The 21,938-nt window shown below is 34.4% G+C and overlaps 1 protein-coding gene across 1 annotated transcript in view; it reads left to right on the top strand.

The window, feature by feature from the left end:
* Positions 1-21,618, top strand: part of LOC150107358 (neurensin-1-like) — a 176,500-nt gene extending 154,882 nt beyond the window's left edge. Inside the window, exons 2-3 of the mRNA XM_090391223.1 lie at positions 8,737-8,848; positions 20,318-21,618. Of these exons, the coding sequence (XP_090247349.1) occupies positions 8,771-8,848; positions 20,318-21,154 (915 nt within the window). The 5' untranslated portion in view covers positions 8,737-8,770 and the 3' untranslated portion in view covers positions 21,155-21,618. The remainder of the gene's footprint in view (positions 1-8,736; positions 8,849-20,317) is intronic.
* Positions 21,619-21,938: the final 320 nt, after the last annotated feature.

Raw genomic sequence — 21,938 nt, 5'->3', positions numbered from 1 at the left:
CTGTGCGATTCTAAAATGAGCTACTGATTTTTATCTCTGCATATTAAATATGAGAAACGGGATTTAAATGGCATTTCTGCTGTGTCAAATTATTGATTCCTGTCACGCGTTACTGAGGAAGTAATAAAGAAAACGTATAATATCACAATGAGTATAAACATGTCAGAAGAAACACTTTTGGAACAGGTTCTACTGCAGAGGGCGGAATGCGACTCAAGGGGGGGGTTGGATCAACCCCTTAAGACAAGGCTGTACTTTATGTATAATCAAAATAACGAAGGATGTCGTTTTATGAGTCGTTTTGAAGACTTCATCGCAGTGACAATGTCACATTTTGTTAACCCACCAATAGATAACAGTGCCAAAAAGCGTTTCACAGATTTCTTTAGAAAATTCGTAAATCATCTTAGGAAAATTCTGCGTTACTACACTAAAATGTTATTATTATTAATAAATACGTGACCCTCCAGGGAGTCCAAAGGCTCATCGAGGGAGGGCATCTACTCTCCAACTTACTACTAACTACAGCGAACCGCAACTACCAACGCAATCATCATCTACACCATCTACCGCCCACCACCACTAGTATTTTCACAGATTATCACAAACATCCATGCCTGTGGCGGGATTCGAACCCGCCATATATATATATATATATATATAATATTTATGCTGCCTTTTAATCTATATTAAAAGGCAGCAGGAAAAAAAAGTGACCTATATTATCCAGAGCAGATAAAATGCCTAAGCTATGAAATAAAAAGAGCACTGAAATACAATCGAGGCAAGTTCGACTGTACTTCAATGCACCGAGGGACCAACAGAAAAAAGTTCCTCGTTATAATCATTACTCACTATATTAGTGACGAGTTAAATCTACTTCCATTCTTTCAAATTCTCAGTAACTCGACAAATAATTTAAAAAAAAAAAGTATTAGAAAGAAAAAAATAATACAATTACACACTAGATGTTATTTGTATGAATGATTGTATAAATTACCATATACTTAATATTAAATGCAATTTATTTGTCTATAATTTTAAAACCATACATTTAATACTAAAACAGTTCATTTCTCCGTAATTAAAAATCTTAATTAACAATAAACACGATTTCAATTATCCATCCAACAACAGTTCGATGGATAAGCTCACCTTTATTTTGTATTTATTTATTTTGTTATTATGTTGTTTTCCATTGCCGGTGTGTAAACATCTTTATGAAGTGGACAACATTTTTCGTACTAAGTTCTAACTCACGAGATTAGAACTCAAATCTAAGTTCTAACTCACGAATAATTTCGACTATTTTGTGAACCGAGAGACGCTTTCTTTTTGACATGTTTTCGACGGAAGGGTTCATTTTAAACTGATCTGTAGTCATGGCAGTGTTTTGTTTGGATAAAGGAGGGAGAAGGGCCGAAAGCTAGACACTGAAGAGATAGGTAAAGTAGTGTTAGTTCCCAAGGGCAAGATTAGGTTATAAGCCAGCCCTTCATTCGATGCAGGTAGTTATAAAAGCTAAGTCACCCCTTTCATTATCGTTTATTCCAAGAATTGGGTATTCCAAGAACGACCCGAGCAATTAAGAATGCTTGAATAGTTACTAAAATTTGTACGGCATATCCGTACAATTGTATGGGAATATGCATAAATTCAAATCATTATGGCCTTTTGCACATTACAGCTCTGATCTCGTTATTTCTGATCGTTATAACGAAGTTATAATCTAAAAGAAAATGTTTAAAATGTTGAGCTAAAGTGATCTGCTTACATAAGTATAATTTTCAGCACTAATAGATAAAAGATGAATTGAAGTTAAAGCTCTCAAGATGTCTCATCAAGATGGCAAAATAAATTTGCATTAAAATGATGACGTTATGAATATGTTATTGAAATGCGATGTAGTTTATGAGTAAGAACGTTTCATTCATCACTAGCAAAGATACAAAGACAAACATGCTACATTTTATCAGCAATTCACATCACGAGACACGCGCAAACTGCTTCCTGAAGATCATAATCATAGATAATCTTTTCTCCCTTCAGTGGCTTTGTTATCTTCACTGCTAGGTGTCCATTGTTCATCTGTCGAGCTTTTTTTTTTTTTTTGAAAGAATCTGAATTAATGGACTGTCGTATGTTCTGTGTGGAGAATGAAAAGCAGATATTTATTGCCTGGCTTTCCGTATGAAAAGCATGATCTAGAAATGCTCATGCGAACTCCTGCTATAATAGAAGTGATCCAATATACATCCCAAGCAACCATTTCCGTGAGGAGAAAAAATTCCTTTAGGAGACGAAACTCGACGAATATTGGAGAATTCTATAATTGAAAAGTTTGAGATTGCGCCATCTACATTTAAAAACGGCAGACGATAAATTTTATATCATTGAATGCAACGTGACAATTTTATTCTTTATATGCATCGCCATTCGAAATCTCTACAACAAAAAGTTTAAATCTATATAAATTAATTCTAGTTTATTCGCAGTAGACTAGAATCGACCAAGCGTATGATCTGGACTATAAATTGAGCAAACAATATACAATATTAACGAAGTCACAAGAAGCATATCTTTAGCTAAATACCGCTGGATAAATATCGTGTTCAATATTTAATAATGGTGAAGCAAGTATGTTGACACTTCCATTTATTACAAAACATTGGGAACATTCACGTATCGTATTGTTTATGCAGGAATAATGAGGTCAAATATTTTTAGGCATTCTTTATCAGTAGAGGGAACAGAAGAACACAATATGTACATGTCACACACAGAGCACATTTTACGTACGGTTTCATATAATGAGAATTTAATGGGTTTATGATTCAAATATTAAGAGTCTCCAAATACAACCCACGTTTTCTTAGCCGCTATTGATCGGTGAACAAAAAAGCAGCTTAATTCTATAGTATCGACAATTTAAGTCAATGAGTCTCGTTACAGTTAGTCTGCGAGAAGTTGAAATAAAACTATCAAGCTAATCCACATGCTGATTATTTCATAGGACCAAATTAAAGAAGTAGTGTTGAAAAACGTAAGTCAACACGACGCCCAGAACGTGAAGAAATCGTTGAGGATGTTGTGCGAATCAATTTACAAAGTCAACCGTGCGTGTACGTTTATGGTTGGCATCCCTCGGTTCACTATTCAAAATGTATTTAAAAAATTAGAGTACCTTCGAAGCTGCAGGCTGTCCAGCATAATTGTTGAAACTAATAGACACGTTCCGCTGTGAATTTCCTATGATTATGTGTGAAAAGATGAGAGCAGAATTTCCTCGGTGAGTCTTATTTGTAAACGGGCATTTTCAATAAGACAAAATTGTTGAATGTGGTATTTTAAAGATTATCATCTATTCGTCTAGATCTTGAGAGTCATTCGATCAAAATGAATGTAGAGTGCACTTTTTATTTGCAGAGCAAAATATTAAACAGTCAATATACTTTTTTTTTTAATTATGTTTAACTAGAGCTTCTTGGGATGTCTTAATATCTTTTTTCTTTTGAATAAGGCACAACTTTTGCCATTTTGGAAACGCTGTGTGACAAACCTTGCATGCTCATTTCTTGAATTAGATTGTTGGGTGGAAAAGGACCAATGTTCCGGTCATTAATGATACGAGTCTCTTCTTGAATGATTCGCTGTGGCAAATAATCTGTTGGACGACGTAAAGAATTAAGTGAACGCAAAGTGACTTTTCTACAAGAGTTAAAAAGCAGGTGCTGCAACTGTAGTTGCAGGCTTAGCGATGCTGCAGCCACAAATATTACACATGGATAAAACTGAGTCCACTTAGGATGCATGCCGAACTATAAATAAAGCTACACTATCCACCTCGAATAAATAAAACTGTATTCTTTAAACTGTCATTCACAGTACATATTTGCTACTGCAATTTAATGTTTTTTTACAATAAATATTGTATTTGAAATGAAAGAGTGAGAGAGCAAACTAAAGGCTTTGTATAGAGGAATTCTTCCTGCAAGCTTTGTGAATTTTTAAATGATTTGTACGTAGAACAATAACTTCTTTATATCGGTTACTTAAAATGTTATTTATCTGTTGAATGAAGCTAATATGTCAAAAGCAAGCTATGCAGCAATGGCTTGGTGACGTAGTGATATTGACCAATGAATACACGAGATTTATAAGCAATCTACTTGACTTATTTTTAAATGCTGCTAAATAGATTGTAATATACCCAACCGGGCGCTAATCATGACCAAGGAAAAATATTAAATCTCGAAACTTCGCCACCAAACAGGAAAATATGACCATGGTTGCACTTTCACTAAATTGCTGATTCAACAACGACAATGCGAGTTTATTGGTATACATAGTAGCAAATATGTATACCAATACTGTGGAATCAATGATCTGTTCCATCTGGTATGTTCTTGTGCGTTGCTGTGTATTTCTGAGAAGGTCTCATCTTGACTTTTCCTATGGCTGACAGTACGAGCCGTATCTACAATGTCGAAAGCGCATGAACCATTCCAGGTAAAATGACTGGAATGGTTCAGCTGAAACATATACCGTAACTATTTATCCTCGTACAATTCATAATAGACACAAGTAGCAATGCTATATTTAATTGTCTTATATAAACGAATAGTTCCGAGTGACAACACACATATATCAGTATGCGTCATTCCAAAACAGGGAACATTAACTTTATTGATTTGAAAGTGTGAATTATCACTTGAAAATCTTATAAAAAAATATTCAGAATTTAATTCAAAAGATACAGCTTAAAGTAATCAATTAAAAATGAATTCCATTATAAGACAATACTTTTGAATATTATTATTTTTTTTTTACATGACACTTCCATGGAGTTAAAGGACTCATCACTGGAGGTCTTGTACACATTACATAAATCCCCAATCAACACGAAGCCAACCAATACATAATCCATCATCTCCTGTCCGCTAATTGTATTTTTGTTAACTGCGTGTATTGTATTATCTGGCCGATTTGCCTGTATATGTCATGAAATTCCGATTTTCCAGGAGGAAAGCCCGCTACCTGCCATGAGATTGGTTACTTTGGAATTTTTCAACTGAAAGAAGCCTATAGATTTCCCTCATCATGACGAAAATCGAAATCAGAACTCTTCTAATCAAAGGGTGCACTCTTTCAATATTCTACATCAACTACACTAAGATGGAGTTAATTAATAATTAACTACTAAAATAATAATTAAGTTATTATTAAATATATTTACTTTCTTTGGCAGTAAACTGTTATAACTCTTGACCATCAACACCGCTACGAATGGAATTTCATACACATAGCAAAAGACTGTACCATTAAAACTGCAAGTTGCTAACTGCTACTAAAGAAATCGAACGTGCTCGATAGAGAGAGAGAAAGCTGTCTATTAAGAGACCAAACATATGAATACTCTGGTGTTGATGGCTTTTATGGTTATTTGATTATGGTCACACACACACACACACACACACACGTGTAAATGGAAAAGAGCTGTAAAGTGAGCACGTCTCACCACTCTCCACGAACTGACAATGGATTTCGAAAAAAATGTCGATTATTTTATGATCTTAAATGAAATAAATATGTTTTAACGTGTAAAGTTTCTGGCAAGCGTCTAGTATTGGTGCTGGAACATCTGTGTTGGATTAACACATCTACTATATTAAATATCTCAAAATATTTGTTCTTCCATCCACAAGCGTCATTTATTCCTCAAAGGAGCAAGCCAGGGTATTTAGTCTTAACTAACTTTGGAAGACTACTGGACAGCTAGCCTTCGCCCTTACCCAATGACAGAATACCGGCCCACAACTATCAGTGATTTTTTAACTGGCATTCGTGAAGGAGAGTACAGCAGACAACTGCCACCATCTCATCTCGTCGTTCCTAATCATATATATATATTATCGTGTGAAATATTATGAGTTCTGCGGTTGATTTTCTTGAGTTTACGGAATGAAAAACCCAAGTTACAGAGAGGAAAAAAAGCTGCTCGCCAGTGCCCAGAGTTCGACTAACTCGGCAGCTGGTAGGGGAGAAAAAAAAGTTTGTCTAGTCGGCGACTAAAATAGAATGGTCTTTCTTTGGGAGGCTTATCGCTCTGAATGCAAAGATAATTTCCACAGGACTAAAATTTCTTAACCAACATATAAAAAAAAATAAAATAAATAAATAAGAAGTTTGTTTTTCTAAGAAGCTCGTTGTCGGAAACTTTACTCTCCCAAAACAAGTTTCTTAAATAAATATTGTCCACTTTACGGAAATAACTTTAAGTTCATTCCCAAAATGAGTGGAAATCTTGAAAGACGTACGAGTGCACACCTTGCTTGCATATAAAAGTAACTGGCCGCTTGACGAGGAAAATCACACGCACACAATTACCTAGCAAGATTCGAAATGCAAATTATTTCTAGATTTAGTGATCTGTGTTAATACTAAAATGATGCAAATAAAACCATCAGACAACGAATATTATAACAGATTTTTTTTAAAAAAAATTTACGTAAAGAATTGTTTGTTTTAAAAAAAAATCTCAAGTTTGGTTGTAATTACTCCAAAGCAACTAAGCATATAATACTCGTCGATTTGGAATATTGTGTTATGTGGGTGATTTGTCTGTTTATAGGATGAAAAACCCGTTCAGTGGAAGAAAACTTGCTAATCTTGTATGTGACCCACTTTATCACTACATTTAATGCTTCCGCATAAAACCTGCAAATTTCTAATAATGTGATAATCTAAGGAAGCTGCAAATTAGCTTTTGTAACTAATTGAAATAATACAGATGAACTGTAGACATGCCCGTTGTTTTGCTGTATGTCGCCCCTAGATAACTACTATTTTGTCTTCCTTAAATTCAAGAAAATATGCAAGAAAAACTTGTTTTTAATAGTCGAGGTACAATTTTGCCGCTTTCCAAACCTGCCACTCCTACGCATTGCCTTGTTGCCGAGTTACGACGGCCTTGACTGTTGATTCCGTGAAGTTTACGATACTTCATCTTAATTAACACTAATTATTTTTATTCTAATATAGACGTGTGTCCCTTCATAATGAAATCACTTCGCTTCCCACTACTTCAAGCCTGGGCTAGCTAGCGCGTTTTTATATTCATTTGCTAGCTTTCATTCCGTTAGTACTACCCTCAAGTGTCCCAGCCCAATTATGTAAATTTGAGTAACAGAAAAGTGGACAAGTTACTTAAAATTTATGTTATTCAGGCCCAATACGTTTTTCATAAGTCTCTCAGAAATGCTTTAAAAGAAATTTACGATGCTTCGAAGAGATGAGAAGCGAGTAGTTCGAGATTTTTCTCTGAAAGCGACTTTCGATGAAAAATTAACTGTTTTCAATTTTGAAGAGCGGGAGGATTGAAAGACTTCATTACGCTTTCCAAAAGATAACCGATTTTGCTCCAGTCATCATTTTTCACCAGTTTTCCACGCGCACAAAAACTGAATTACTTCCAAACAGATAAATACAGCGAATGAATAGCAAGTTGCACTTTTAAAATTTCAAAAATGAATGTTTCCACTACTTACGTTTTGAAGTAGGTACTTTCAGTTTGAAATGCACTTCGTGCAGTAGTTTCTCAAATGCACTACTCCCTCCTTCCCCCAGAAAAATATTTTGCGCAGACATCGAAAAGGCACTTAACATCGGTGCTCCAAAGCTACCGCAAACATATTTCAGTAAGTGAACTGCATGGAGAAAAGACAACAACAAAAAATAATAATAATAAAAATAAATAAAATATAACTCAGCTAACTCAAATTCTTTGGTCATCCATCTCACATTTAGTAGTTTTTTTTTTTTTTTTTTTTGGAACAAAGATAAATAAAATATAAATTTGTCTATACTTAGGAAATGATGAGTCACAATATGTGACATAGTAATATATAACTTTACCCATGCAATTTGGGACAACGCTGATGAGAAATTTCTTTCTTATTGAAGTCTTTCCATTTTCAATAATTGTTTCGTTAACCGCAGTAGATTTATTGGCCTTGTTTCATTTTTCCCCGGTTATCAGATTTCTGCTGTAATTGAAGGCGCCTTTTTTTGTAACAAGCACATCTGACCTTTTATTTCAATTAACCTTTTTCCAAACTCTTTTGTTTCTAGATTTCGAGAATAGTAAGTTTCCTTTGTATTAGAATTAATTTCGCTGACGTCTTTTATTGGTTTTCACTTTGCAATTGACTGATTTCTTAGATTAATCTTTCATTCTTTAACTTGTTTTTGTTTCAATTTAAGATATTCTTCATGTTCTTTTACAATAAAGTTCCCGATTTTTGCCATTTCTTTCTTTTCCTATCTATAATTACACAAATGAGCGTTACAGAAAAGTTTCTTAGTTTGCAAAATTAATTGCAAATTATTTAGAGGATTTATGGAAAACAAAAATACTTAGTTAGGTCAGCATATATTATGCAGGAAATGTCTGGTATCGAGATTAATTTCTCTCAACTTAGAACAAAACTTTGTTAATCTTTACCATGGGGATGAATTTCTTTACACTACGATATAGGATAATGCACGATTCATGTCTAAGTGGATTCATTAATGTAGACTATAGCTGATCTATTATGTGATCACTTTTCTTAAAATAATGAAGTTACTGATTACGTAAGAAACGAATTTTTCTATTTGTATATATATATATTCATTTATATCTACTCAATACTGAAAACCTGCCGAAAGAAAAATCACTGTTTATGCCTCTTTCAGGGTTAATAGGGATAAGTAGAACTCAGGAGACGCCATGAGTGGCAGTGAGGAGATGGAACAGCTACTGAAGGAAGGAGACGCTACTGAGAATGAAAAAGAAAGTGAAGAAGCGGTAAGTATAATATATCATCATCAAATTGCTGACCAGCATACCCTCAGGGGGGGGGGCTTACAGGATCTTATGAGATATATATAAAAGAAATATAATTATGTATAACTATGTAGGTTTTTTTTTTTATTTCAAGGCCATAGTTTATCTAAATAAGTGCAAATAATAAACACATCAGCCGTTTAAAAAAGTGCTTGAGGTACGAATATTGAGTATTTCTCAAACAGAAGTAGCTCACATTTTTTTTTTTTTTTAATGTAACATGTCACCCACAAAGACTTGTAAACCCACAATGTATTAGTATTCAAACCGCGGGTAAGTTAAACATCAGATAAGTCTTTCTATACACACCAAACATGAATGGCGATCACAAGGTACATTGGATAATATTTGATATTATTTCATATAATGCTCTCGCTGTCATCATTATTTCAATGAATGAAGGTAACGGCAAAGTCTGTATATTTTGGTCAGGATCCACACTCTTGGGAGTGGATCTTTCACATTATAAAAAAATATATATATAAATAATTAAATTCTTCATTTACAAAGGATTTGAAAAGTAAGTTTTACATTGATGAAGAAATGATTGCAATAAAATATCCTACTGGAGAATAGCATTTTATTTTGAATAAAAAAATCAACTTTTTCTTTAGATTGACGTCAGTGCTATTTAAAAACTATTTCACAGTGGAACATGAAGAATTGTGTTGCGTAACGTTTAAGTTGCATCAAGTGGTTTTGTTTTCCTTTACTGACATCCTAGTTATCGATTTTTTCCCCTGTGGAAAGGCATTTTCATTAATATCCTACAATGTCCAACTAAAATATCAATTTGGTAGATGGACTGCGATATAGTTTATATAATCACTTTATGCGCTCGGGAGTTATGTTGCAACTATTTTTTCTGTTGTGTTCAAGTAAACATGAAAATATTTGATTTCTTCTAAAAATTCAAATTTATGATTTATTTCTATATTTTAAGAAGGTTTTCAAGTAGCATAAGTCGCCCAGTTCTTTTGAGTCTTCTAAAATGACTCGAAAGAAGTGTATCCAAAATTGTGCATCTAACAATAGAGAGCTGTTTGGAGAATACCCCATGGTTTTCTAAGATCATACGATTATTAGTTTTCAAAAATACTTCCCATGTTTTCATTAATTGTGGAAATACTAGACATAAATATGACTACAACGCTGTCTGGTGGAGTTATGGATTTCGTATTCATGATTAAATGAACATTTTGAGAAAAGCATTTGATAAACTAAAACACTGCCACTCTCCCTCTTATTTTAATAAGAATTTACTTCTATACGAATCCCTCCCATCTCCTCGCAAAAAAAAAAAAAAAGGTAAACCCGTTATTAGTAGCACATCTAATTGAATTAACGATTTTGAACTAAAAGTTGGGGGTAGGCTGGGGTGATTTAGAATTACAACAAAAGAAACTAAATAGCTGTAAGGCCGTTGTATAATGTCTGTTACCTGCTTGTGTTCTTCTGGTGCAGGTTTATCGAGTTTCTGTACGGTGACAAGCGTTTACCTTTTCATATTGATCGCCTAAATCCCCCTTTAGCCTTTATAAAGGTTCTTCACGTCCTAAATTGGATTCGAACCCACATTTGTCAAACTAAAAACCGGCGCTGTTGTCAACTAGGATGGGATACTTTAGTGAAGCATCATGGCGTGATATCCCGTAGAGGGGGGGGGGATTTATGAGGTCCTTGAAAGTTCTTTGGGATTAATGACAACTAAAAGGTGTCCTCATCTCAAGTTCCTTAGAAACGTATGGTCATGCCAATACGTAATGTATCGGCGTAATGCAACAGCATATTGTATTAGGTGCATTCGTTCACTTTCATTCTCCTGTACGATAAGTACTCTCTCTCTCTCTCTGGCGAGCGCATATATTTGTTTGATGACCCGAATTGCTTGGATTTAAATGAGCAGTGGTCGTATAATCTTTTCCATAGTTATCTTTGAAATGTTCAGCGTATAAAGGGCATAATATGACTGATTATGAGCTCATTTATTACACATGAAAATCGACTCTTAGTTAAGAGTAATGCATATTGGGCCACTCTGAGAACCGAGATTGTAGTATAGTAATCTCAAACGATTCTCTAGTTCTTATAATCACTACATTACGTGGAGTTGCGCACACTGACGACAATTAAGCTAACTTTCTGAGCAATTCTTTCGAAAATGATATTCAAGAACAGATTCCAACCCCCCCCCCCTCATATATTCCTTACATTTTCTGGATATTTCATCAACCTCACATTTGGGGAGTACACACATCGAAATCTTGTCTATAGACATCACTCCTCGATCTATTAATGGCGTATGTATTGTTGGAATACTCACCCAGCCAAAGGAATGAATTGAAATCTTATGACAAGAATTTTATTCGAACTTAGCTTATTTAAATTAAGAGTAAATTTTTATCTATTTACAGTCTTTCAATTCACATTATTTCGGCAACACTGCATTATCCAGTCATGCTAGCTAGAACTATATTTTGAGAAGCTTTTTCCACACATCATCGTATTTAGAAGATGCGCAATATACAGCCAAAACAAAAATTTGCATCCAAAGGCGTTTCTGATCCGAATGTAAAACAGATTAAAATTATGATCACCCTGTCTGCCTTTCATCCCATCACCAGAATATTATTTTTGAATGAAATGCCGAAAAATTTTTACTTCCTTGATGGTTGTTTATTTTTCGTTGATCTTGATCTGAATCTCATGACTTTCTTAAAGTTCCACTTGCAGAGATGAGCAATAATCTTCCTGCTCACGGAAAAGTTGAAGAATAGCATCCACGAGTATATTATCAACACTATTACATAAGGCTGCATTGCTGTTCTAAGGGAAGTCATGTGACTCTGGTGTCTCTTTCTTGGATTGTACCACTCGTCTTCCTCATCTCTTCCTATTATTACTAGATTATGTTATTCAGTGGATTCTGTATTACTGCAGATCTTTGTGTATTTTGATTCAATTGTAGCTATTCATGTCGCTACATTTTCCAAATAGCCATTAAAAAAAAAAAAAAAAAAAAAAAAAAAACATTTGACATATAACTGCACATTACCACGTTAATGCGCTCTGAGGGTCTGATTAATATACAACTTAATTTAGGATCTTATGCGTTATATAAACTTTAATGCATAAATTGCACAGCCTTAATGCTTGTCTTTTCTTTTTATAGCAACCCCACTCTTAGATTATATTTTATTAACGCATCAAGAATGTTGCAATCCTGTTAGCGCCACACCACCTGAAGTGTAGGCCATGTTCATACATATTAACACGTCAACTCCTGTCATGTTGACAGATGACACGAGACTGCTCTATAAATAGAATGCATACGCTCGATGAGGCAGAGTTTTGATAATACATAAAGTTTCTGATCAACGAGGCAAGGGATATCTATATGAATAGATCTTCCTATAAAAGATTTTCTGCAAGTTATCGAGAAGTCGGCTTCCTTCGAAGTTTCTCACGAAATGCTGTCAGTTGCAGGTGTTCATCTCACGTCAAGTATTAGGCTGGCTTTGTTTCTAAAGTGAATGACCTTTGTTTATACGCACAATAAAATAATTTTAGCCTTCGATGTTTGCCTATTATTTACTAAGATTCTGTTGCAAGACACGCTTGACATTTTAAAAACAAGTTTTCTCCTGATGTTATCGAGCTTTGTTTTGTTATTCGTGCAGAATAGTTCACATTAACAAGAAAATATGTAAAGAAATAGAGGGTTTAACAATAAGGACTTCCATTTCAGAGAATTTGTCAAATATTTATAGGATACATTTTGAAGAGAAGTTAATGTTTAGTATCTTTCAGATACTGTTGACTTAATAATGGAAGAAATCAAAAATATTAATTGCCGTCTTAAAGTTTGCAGTTGAAAAAGAAAGAATCCGCTAATTAATTGCCATTCCTTGATTGCTTAATGAATCAGTTGGCTGATTCATTAAGCAATCAGTAAGAATAAAAAATCGATCAGAATAAAAAATATTCTGTTTACAGAAAACGCTCTTTTGTATGACGACGTTGTTCATGCGAATTCCCACGGCTTCATTAATCCGAAACTTGATATTAATAAAACCCTGACCGACTAAGTAAATATACGATCCTCTTGATTCAAACAAACAGTCATGTCTGAAGAATTAATAGCTCGCAATCAGCATGATATTAACGAAGCTCTTCAGGCAGTAAAAGGAAGATTACAGAAGACCACCCACATTTTCAAGAAATACAATTGTCTACATCCTTCTTTCCTGTTCAAATATGTTTTTTTTTTCGCTTTCACCAAGGACACACCAAAACTGAAAACATGACAACCTAGTTACACTGCAGCTTCTTCAAATTGTTTGAAGAATCTTGTGAGACCATCTTACATCAAGCGAACCCAAACAAAAATGATTTCATGTCCCAAGGATGTATCATCGAGAGATTTATGTTTAAAAAATGAAATTTCATTTCTTTTATTTATTTTAAAACGGCAATCACAGTCTCCTTAGCTCAGTCGGTATGGGGGTGGGGAAGCCGTTTGGTCGGAAAGACCTGGGTTCGATTCCTGTATATGACATGAGGAACCTTTATCTGCTCTCTTTCGACTAAAGGTGAGTTAACCGGTCTCATACGGTAGAGGGAAATATTTCCCGGAAACTCGGGTTTTTCGTCCTTCAGAGCATGCAAACCGGTCCCTTGAGCACACACACGGATCTACAGTCAAAAATACATACTCAGAAGTCCCTCACTGAAGAGCACAGCCTCAACCGGTCATAGGGGGGGGGACGGATTGGGAAAATTTGGGGAAACCCCACATGACAACAACAAAACGGCAATCTCACTATGCTCTTAATAGAGGTGCTTGTCTAAAATCTCATTTCCCAGCTGCTTCCATCACACTATTGCACAAATCCCTTAAATTCGTATTGTATTCGAAATGGTTTTCTTGATCGTGATTTGATAATGATCATTCAAATTGTTGAACTCCAATCATTCAAATGGCTCCTGAAACAACGGAATCATCAGACTGTTAGAAATAATCGAATAGTTAAAAACAATAGAATAACTGGTATTTTTATTTGATCGATTGCGTCTGTTAATTCCAAAAGTCACCGACTAATACAATCGTCGGTTGGTAAGTGCCATTGACTGGTTGCCTTCCTCATCGGAGGACGATCTAACCTGAACAAGGTCGATGATCTTGCTGCTTGGCCTTTTCAATAACTATAATGCGTCCTTCAAATATAGAAGTACTAGAAATTACGTCTACTGAAACCGTCGCGTTAAGAAACATGTTTACAAGAAGTGCTGAAAAACAACCGCCGTGAACGAGAATTTCATCACGGTTCATGCATCGAAGTAATCACCGTGAACGTTCTCAACAAATTTCGCAAGCTGACATTTCCCAGAAAACTGCACAGCAATAGTAACTATTGAAGCATTAGGCTAAAAAGCGCATTTATCATGCTACGCACCTCCCCTTCCCCGCTTTAATGCAGATTCGCCACTGCCTGAGAAAACTATTTTACATGCTGTTTACTTCGTTGCAGTTTGATTCAAAAACGGGAAACTCATCGGGGACAAATTATGTATATTGTCAATATCCACTGGGACATCGCTAACTTTCGGAATTGGTCGAGATAGAAAATGCATTTTCCCTTATATATATAAAAATAAAAATAAAATAAAAAAAACACGTTAAAAATGAATTTAATACAAAATTGATACTGAAGTATAATATTATTTCGCTAATCGTATTTGTGTTTTAAACGTGCGTAACGTTATGATTTAAATAATCAATAATTCACGTTGATTTAAAAACTTGGATAGATGAACTATTTCCTTTTCTTTGTTAATTACAATCAAGCGGTGGGCTATACCACCGTTCGATTTCATTAGTTGAACTTACAAAAAAAGAAAATGGTATTTGCCAAATGGTAGATCAAGTAAGAGAAACGCAAATGGTAAACAAACACACTAACAGCAACGTTTCCCAATATTTTTAATATCACGGCACGCATTTTTCTAACAACAGAATTTTTGATGACAAATCAGATCCAGCTTATATGTTCAACTGTTCACATTTGTCAGCGACTTAAATATCGCTAACAAAATGATTCACAGTATTTTGGCATTTACCTTCTAAAGCAAATTTCTCCAACTGTTCTGCAAAAGTCATTATAGTGGATTCCAGATATTACAATGAATTTTCTAATTGAAAAGCAATATTTATGCAATTGTCTAATTTATTATTATTTATTCACGTGATTTTTATAATCTCTTTAGGAAGATTATGGCTGCCTAATCTGCAAAATATTTCTGCAACAGCAATTTGCACATATATATATATGAGAGAGAGAAAATAGGGTTAGCATACACAATGAGCAATGCCTTCTAGTTTTCGTATATCAGATGACACCAAATTATATTTACAGAGAAAAAAATGCATTTATTACTTTTTATTTATCATTTGTTTATTCGAGTAAAAACACGCGGATACCTGCAATAAATGCTGGTTACGATGAGCACATTTCTGATCTTGAATCCCGCATAAATACACTCGACTTCGAAGATGGGGAGAAGTGAGAATCGGTTATCTATTGATTTCCAAAACGTTAAAGGTTAACAACAGTGTCGCCTAGATCCTTTAACGAATATAAAGACTGTAGAGAGCATGAACAAAGCATCCTAATAGTTCTTTGTATTGAATGAAGGTGTTCATCAATTAATAACCGAAGTGCTCGTTTGCTATTACAAGTCAAGAGTTTATTTTGGAATGAAAGTTTTTTCGTATATTTCTGATATGACATTTCGTCACATTCAGATGAAGGGCAGAATAGTTTACAATATATCATACTTGAAATACCTGCATTCACAAATTTAAAATGCAAGATTGTTTTATTATTTGATGAGCATCCAACGAAAGTGCAATTAGTTTAAACCAGTGATAATATTATTATCATCAGACACTACGGCGAGCGATAGTGTGTTTTCATCTCGCAGGATGAGTCTAAAAACTCATCACAGATTGTCTTCATTAATAAAAATGCTCATCAAACCACGCCTTTAACTCATTTAGTTTCTGCACTTGCAACACTGCAATACATTCCAAAAGGAGAAAGAAAAACTTTGTACTTCTTACTCTGTTGCTTACATAATTCATTTACAACTTCCAGGGATTACCATGTATTCCGAAATTTTCACCTTCCACGAATTGTTACTTATAAAAAAAAATCGCTTCTGCATTAATGTAGTACAAATCTTTCAACTTATACGTCAATCATGTTCTTTCTCCTATGCGCGAGTCTCTGTAGTTGGCAATATCCTCATGTATGAACTCAATATTCCAGAAGCACGGCAAAACTTTAGTCACGCTTCTCTGAAGATTCTTTGCGAAATAATTTCATTTCTTCAAAAATCAGATGACCAAATCTGAGCACAGTAATCGAAATGAGGTTTGATCAAGACTTTATACAAGGACATTATCGTGGAACCTCTTTACATGTCACTGTCTACACATCATTGCCATAATTCTACAGGTTGTTCTAGGAATGTTGCAAGGGTACAATTAAATTGCAGGTCTCAGTCTATCATTATCCCATTAGACCTACTGTCCTATCTCATATGCGTTCGATTCATCCCCACCCACTAAATATAGTACCTAATGAGCATAATTTGTGTTATTAACAAACCATTAACGTTCTTTATTATCATCCACTTCTGGCCTTCTAAATTTCAAAATCAGGAAAATTTCAAACTGGTAGTCCGTCCACACGAACTGTCTATTCATGTCCTCTTGAAGATCAGTTTTGCTTCCCATACAAGTCTCCAGAACTTTGCATCATCTGCAAACAGTTTGAATATATCCCACACCCCCCTCCCATTTACACCTCTCCCAGTACCATTAATGATACCGAGACCAGACGATCACGTAATAATAGTTCTACAACAAACCTTTGTGCTATACCACTAGTACCGTACTTGACCACTTTCCATTTCGGTAATGCTGCTGCCCTCCTCCATACACAACTAATCAAACTGTCTTCTACCAACCCCATCCTCTCTAATTTAATGCCAATTTATGTAGCAATTTTTTAAGGACCTCTGCATAATATTCATCCCCCCCTATTTGGAGTTATGGCCTCGGTTACTTCAGCCATAACTCCAAATAGCAACTCTTCTCGTCCCCTCCAATTTGTTCAAAGAAATAATCAGATTTCTTCAATACGTTGAAAGAAATGCAGTCAGTTTATTAAAATCCTTCTCAGTTTCCTACTAGTAGTTCATGGCGTATGTTTTGCTATTTTTAATGTTTATAAATAATCGTCATATTTTGAGCCCAACGAATCTTAATATAATTCACCGAAATATAAGACAAAAACGATTTCTTAAACTCATTTCTATTTAAATACATACTCTGCATATATTTAAATATGAATATAAGCCGAATTCTGTTGGATCTAGTATCCACTTCGCCGATGTAATTTAACATCGCCGAAATGATGCCTTATGGCTCTTCCTTTAGTAATAATGAATATAAGCTTTTATTCATTATATGTTCCTTCCCTGAAAATAGCTGAAGCCTTTATTATAAGCAGTGTCTCCTTATGCAAAAGCATCTTCTTTCAACTTTACGGTAGTACTTTAACTCCCAATACCGAAAAAAAAAAAAGAGTTAAAAGTACACAATTATTTAAATCGCACTATAAACTTCACTTATATTTAAACTATGCAATTATTCAAATACCGGAAAAAAGTACATTTTAATCAATACAACTATTTAAATTTCATCAGCAAAGAGATCGAGCACGGAATACTATAACATAACTCAAAACTGAAAACTACACATTAAAGAATTATTCTTAGCTCCTATGGAACCTATTACGTTACACTGATACTCCTAATTGTTCATCAAGATAAATTAATTTAACTTTCGGTCAATAAATATAGGAACACTATAATGAGCTACAAATATACTCTAGTAAATTTCTTATCATCACTTAGACATTTATACATTTACAGGATACGTTCTTAAAAATTTGATAATCACTTATTTTCCAGACAAGTTGGTACAAAATAACTAATCCTAAAAGCACACACAAATAAAATAAACACCATACCCATTTGGCTGCAAAATCTTTAAACACCCTAACCTTTTTAAGAATAAGAAACAAAGCCAATACAAAACAGAAGTACAAGAATCTGATCTTCTCTGAAAATATTGATAGTTTGTTTACAATAAACGTTTGATTTTAGGAATTAACTAATACCATAATAGCGAATGAAGTACCGTGCAAATGCCTTACTGCGGATATATCTTCTTTTTTTTTTTTTTATCGCCTGTGTTCTATATTGGTGTTATGATACACTCCTTTCAGGTACTAATGCACCACTATGCTCAACGTGCTGATGTGTGCGTAAAAATCTATACATTTTCTACATTTTGTTATCCAAGCGAGCCTTTAACAGGTACAGTGTATAACTCTTGGGTTATACACTGTTACCTGTCTTGTATGTGTGTGTGTGTGTGTGTGTGTATATATATATATATATATATATATATAAAATTCTTAATATTATGTAACCTTTTATTGTAATCTGAATTTTTTTAAGTAATATTGGAAATCGAACTGAATTATCTAAGGATACACTCTTCTACATATCGCGACAAGGGAGGGAAAAATCATACTTCTAGTTAAACGGTACAACTTCAGCTATAACCCCCCCAGACTTTTATAATTGTTAACGGATAACTCCATGAAGTCTAAAGTCTCGTCGCGGGAAGCTCAGAAATATCGTCCACTATACCTATCATACCTTTCACAATGCACCCAAAATTTCACCATCGGAGTAAAAAACTTACTAATTATTTACACAGTGCCTATTCACCGACGAAGAACTGACAATCGCCCTCGCAGAAGAGTTGAGAGAGAAAAAAAAAACTAGATCTCACATCCTTGCAGCAAACCTGGACTGCGTATATTGCAAAGGGTTGCATCTTCCATACGAGTAATGCTAATTTACTTAAATATATGTTTTAATCGCAAGTAGTGTATTCCAATCAAATATAAAATAAACTTACCATTATAACTGGAGTTGTCTTGATTACATCTATGTTATTTACTGTAATCGTTCCTGCTACATAGTTGTGGATTTTTGATTCATATTGCGTACACAGAAATATTCTTCCAAATGTATTACGAATCATTTATCCGAAAAAATAAACAACAGCACTGTAACATGCAAGAAAAAAATGTCAACTCCCGCTTCCATATTTCTGCTAAGCCCATCACAGTATTTTGACCTCCTTTCCTCCCCCGCCCAAACTTTGGACGTAAAGTTAGGACATTAGCGCAGCTCACAGGTCTTGGATAAGTTACTTAAAAGTATTTTTTAACGTTATTTTCTAACACACGAGTTTCTTTGCAGGCTTTAAATGCAAATTAAAAAATGTAAAAAAAAAATAACTTCCCATTTTATGTGAAATCCAGAACCGAAAAAAAATCATTAAAATATTTAGAATACTTTCAGCAATATTTTTTGCTTGAATTTATTTGAATTATACTGTATGAATTTCAAGAAAGAAATAATTTTTAATTATTAGAAAAAATAATTTAATTAATGGACAAAATGCCGCTATTTTGAACTGCATTGATGTTTTCTCCTGTTATAAGATGTTTAATCTCTCCGACGTAAAAAATCATTGGATCTAAATAATCATTTCGTTAGGACTTGGAAATTTTTATATGTCTTCAGTCCAACTATAATCAATGTAGTTGATTGTAGTTGAACTGAAGACCTACTACAATCAATGTACTTCCACTGTCTTCACAAGTGTGTGTGTTTGTGTGTGTGTGTGAGAGAGAGAGAGAGAGAGAGAGAGGGAGAAAGAGAAAAGATAAATGGCAACACTTCTCTCTCTCTCTCTTTCTCTCTCTCATTTGCACAGGGTGTTAGAAAATTTATGCAGATGAGACCACGTTTTTGTGCAGAAATCTTGCATAGGGCTATGAACGTGACATCCTTTGATCAAGTTTAATGGAAGAGATAGAGGGAAAGCTAAAGTCACACCAACAGAAAAATTCTACTTCCAAAGTTTTTCTGTGTATGCAATGAGCCAACACACGCACTAGATGAAAGGCCATGTAAATACTTCCTCCTAGATGGGTTTCGAGCCTAGAGTTTCCAACCAATGGACACCACAAGGCAACCTTCAGAGCGTTGTATGAAAGCTCCGATTTCGGTTAATAATAGATTCCTGTGAATCATTTATGTTAATTAGAGAACGAACAATGAAATTGATACTTCATAATTCACCGTCATTCATATTTAAATAAACGGCTAATCAATGCATTTCAAATACCATTCTTCAGAAATGCATCTATACATGTCATTTACCTTATTTATGTTTACTATTTAATGATTTTATTTTGTTGTATTTTATTACAGAAAGAACCTTATAAAGGAGCCAAACCGAAGGTCCGTCATCCTCCCCCTGCCAAGAAAAGACGAAAATCGCAGTCCAAAGAAGAGGAAGATATCTGTCAAAATCCACTCCTGCATAGCCCTTCAAATGAAATACCAGAAGGAGTTAAGGAAATTAAGGATGAAAACGGTGTTAAAGAAAAGAAAGAATCACCTTCTGAACGTGATGGTGGTGTGTTGGAAAATCAAGGTGAAGATGTCAGTGATGATACTAGTCAGAGAGATGGCTGTCCTGAGTTCTTTGGGGTGCGCTCTTATTTGCACACATTCTATGAGTCTGTAACCGTCAAGAATCCTCAAATATACGAAGATTTCGATGATGAATACCATTATCTGATTGCTCCTCGAAAAAAACGCCGAACTGCTGTATTTTGGAAGGCTTCCCTGTGCCTTGGCCTAAATTTGCTGCTCTTTGGAATCATTTTAATGTTCGTAGGGTATTTTGTCAACCGTCGTCAGGCTATTGTCGGTTACAAGGAAGATATGGAGATCATCGACCGTACTGCTTTGACGTTCAATAACAATCTGGAGCTCTGCAAGATTGTTGGCCTTATAGTCTTCTGTATAGGAGGTACAGTTCTTGTTGCAGCTCTTTTACTACCAAGTCTGCTGAATCAATATTGCGAAGATGATGTTTTCCAGCTGGAGGCGTTCAAAGTTATGATCGCAGCCCAGGAACCTCCAGAAACTCCTACAGAAAAGAAAATTCCAGCTACTGAAGAACTCACTGTGATTCAACCGAAACGCCTGAAAGAAGAAGAAATGGTTATGACGAATGCCGGTTTATGTCGAGCTCCTTGAAAGAAAGATTAAAAGAAATAAATTAAGTGGTGTGTTAGGTGTTTTTCTCAAATTCTCTTCGTCCATATGTGTATTTTGGTGAAATACTGTGTCCTTGGAGAAAAAGATAGGGAAGGGATTTCATCTCTGTTTATATACTTGAAAATGATTTGCTTTTCGTCAACATTTTTCTTTATTATTTCATTTGAAAGTTAAGACTATACGTTGATATTTAGTATAATTTGAAGTGAGTTAAACAAGAACTGGATCCTTCTCCGAGATTAATTGACGACAAAAGCAAAATTCGTTTAGTGGACTTACGTACATTTCACTATAAAATATCATATGCCTTAATTATTATCTATGATTACGAACACGTTTGTTCACTGCAGTGGTTAAGACGATATTGTTAAAGGTATTTTGTTGTGTTCATGTTGTGAAATGTATACTATCATTAATGATCGATACAATTTGTTGAGCATTTTTTCATGAGTGATCATTCTGAAATTCTCGTGCAGCCATTTTCGAAGACATTTAACATTTTCTAAATTCAGGACTTTAAAATACGAAATCATGCGAATTATTATATGGGAATTATTACATGCAGTTATTCAAATTACAAAAATATAAATTTATCTAAAATTTTTAAAGCAAAAAGTGTTTTTTTTATGTAACATAGATAAGAGGGAAATGGTCACCTTTTTTCCAAAATTTAATTTAAAAAAAAAAAAACTGTAGCGTCATTTAAAGATGATATTCCATTTCAGTACAATCAAGATCACCCACTGAAAGAAAGCATATATTT

Source organism: Typopeltis vanoorti, chromosome 4, assembly GCF_054136105.1.
Source record: "Typopeltis vanoorti isolate ZY-2024b chromosome 4, IOZ_Tvanoo_1.0, whole genome shotgun sequence".
NCBI classification, from domain to species: Eukaryota; Metazoa; Arthropoda; class Arachnida; order Uropygi; family Thelyphonidae; genus Typopeltis; species Typopeltis vanoorti.
The sequence above is the reverse complement of the archived record's forward strand: the minus strand, read 5'-3'. Positions and strand labels throughout refer to the sequence as shown.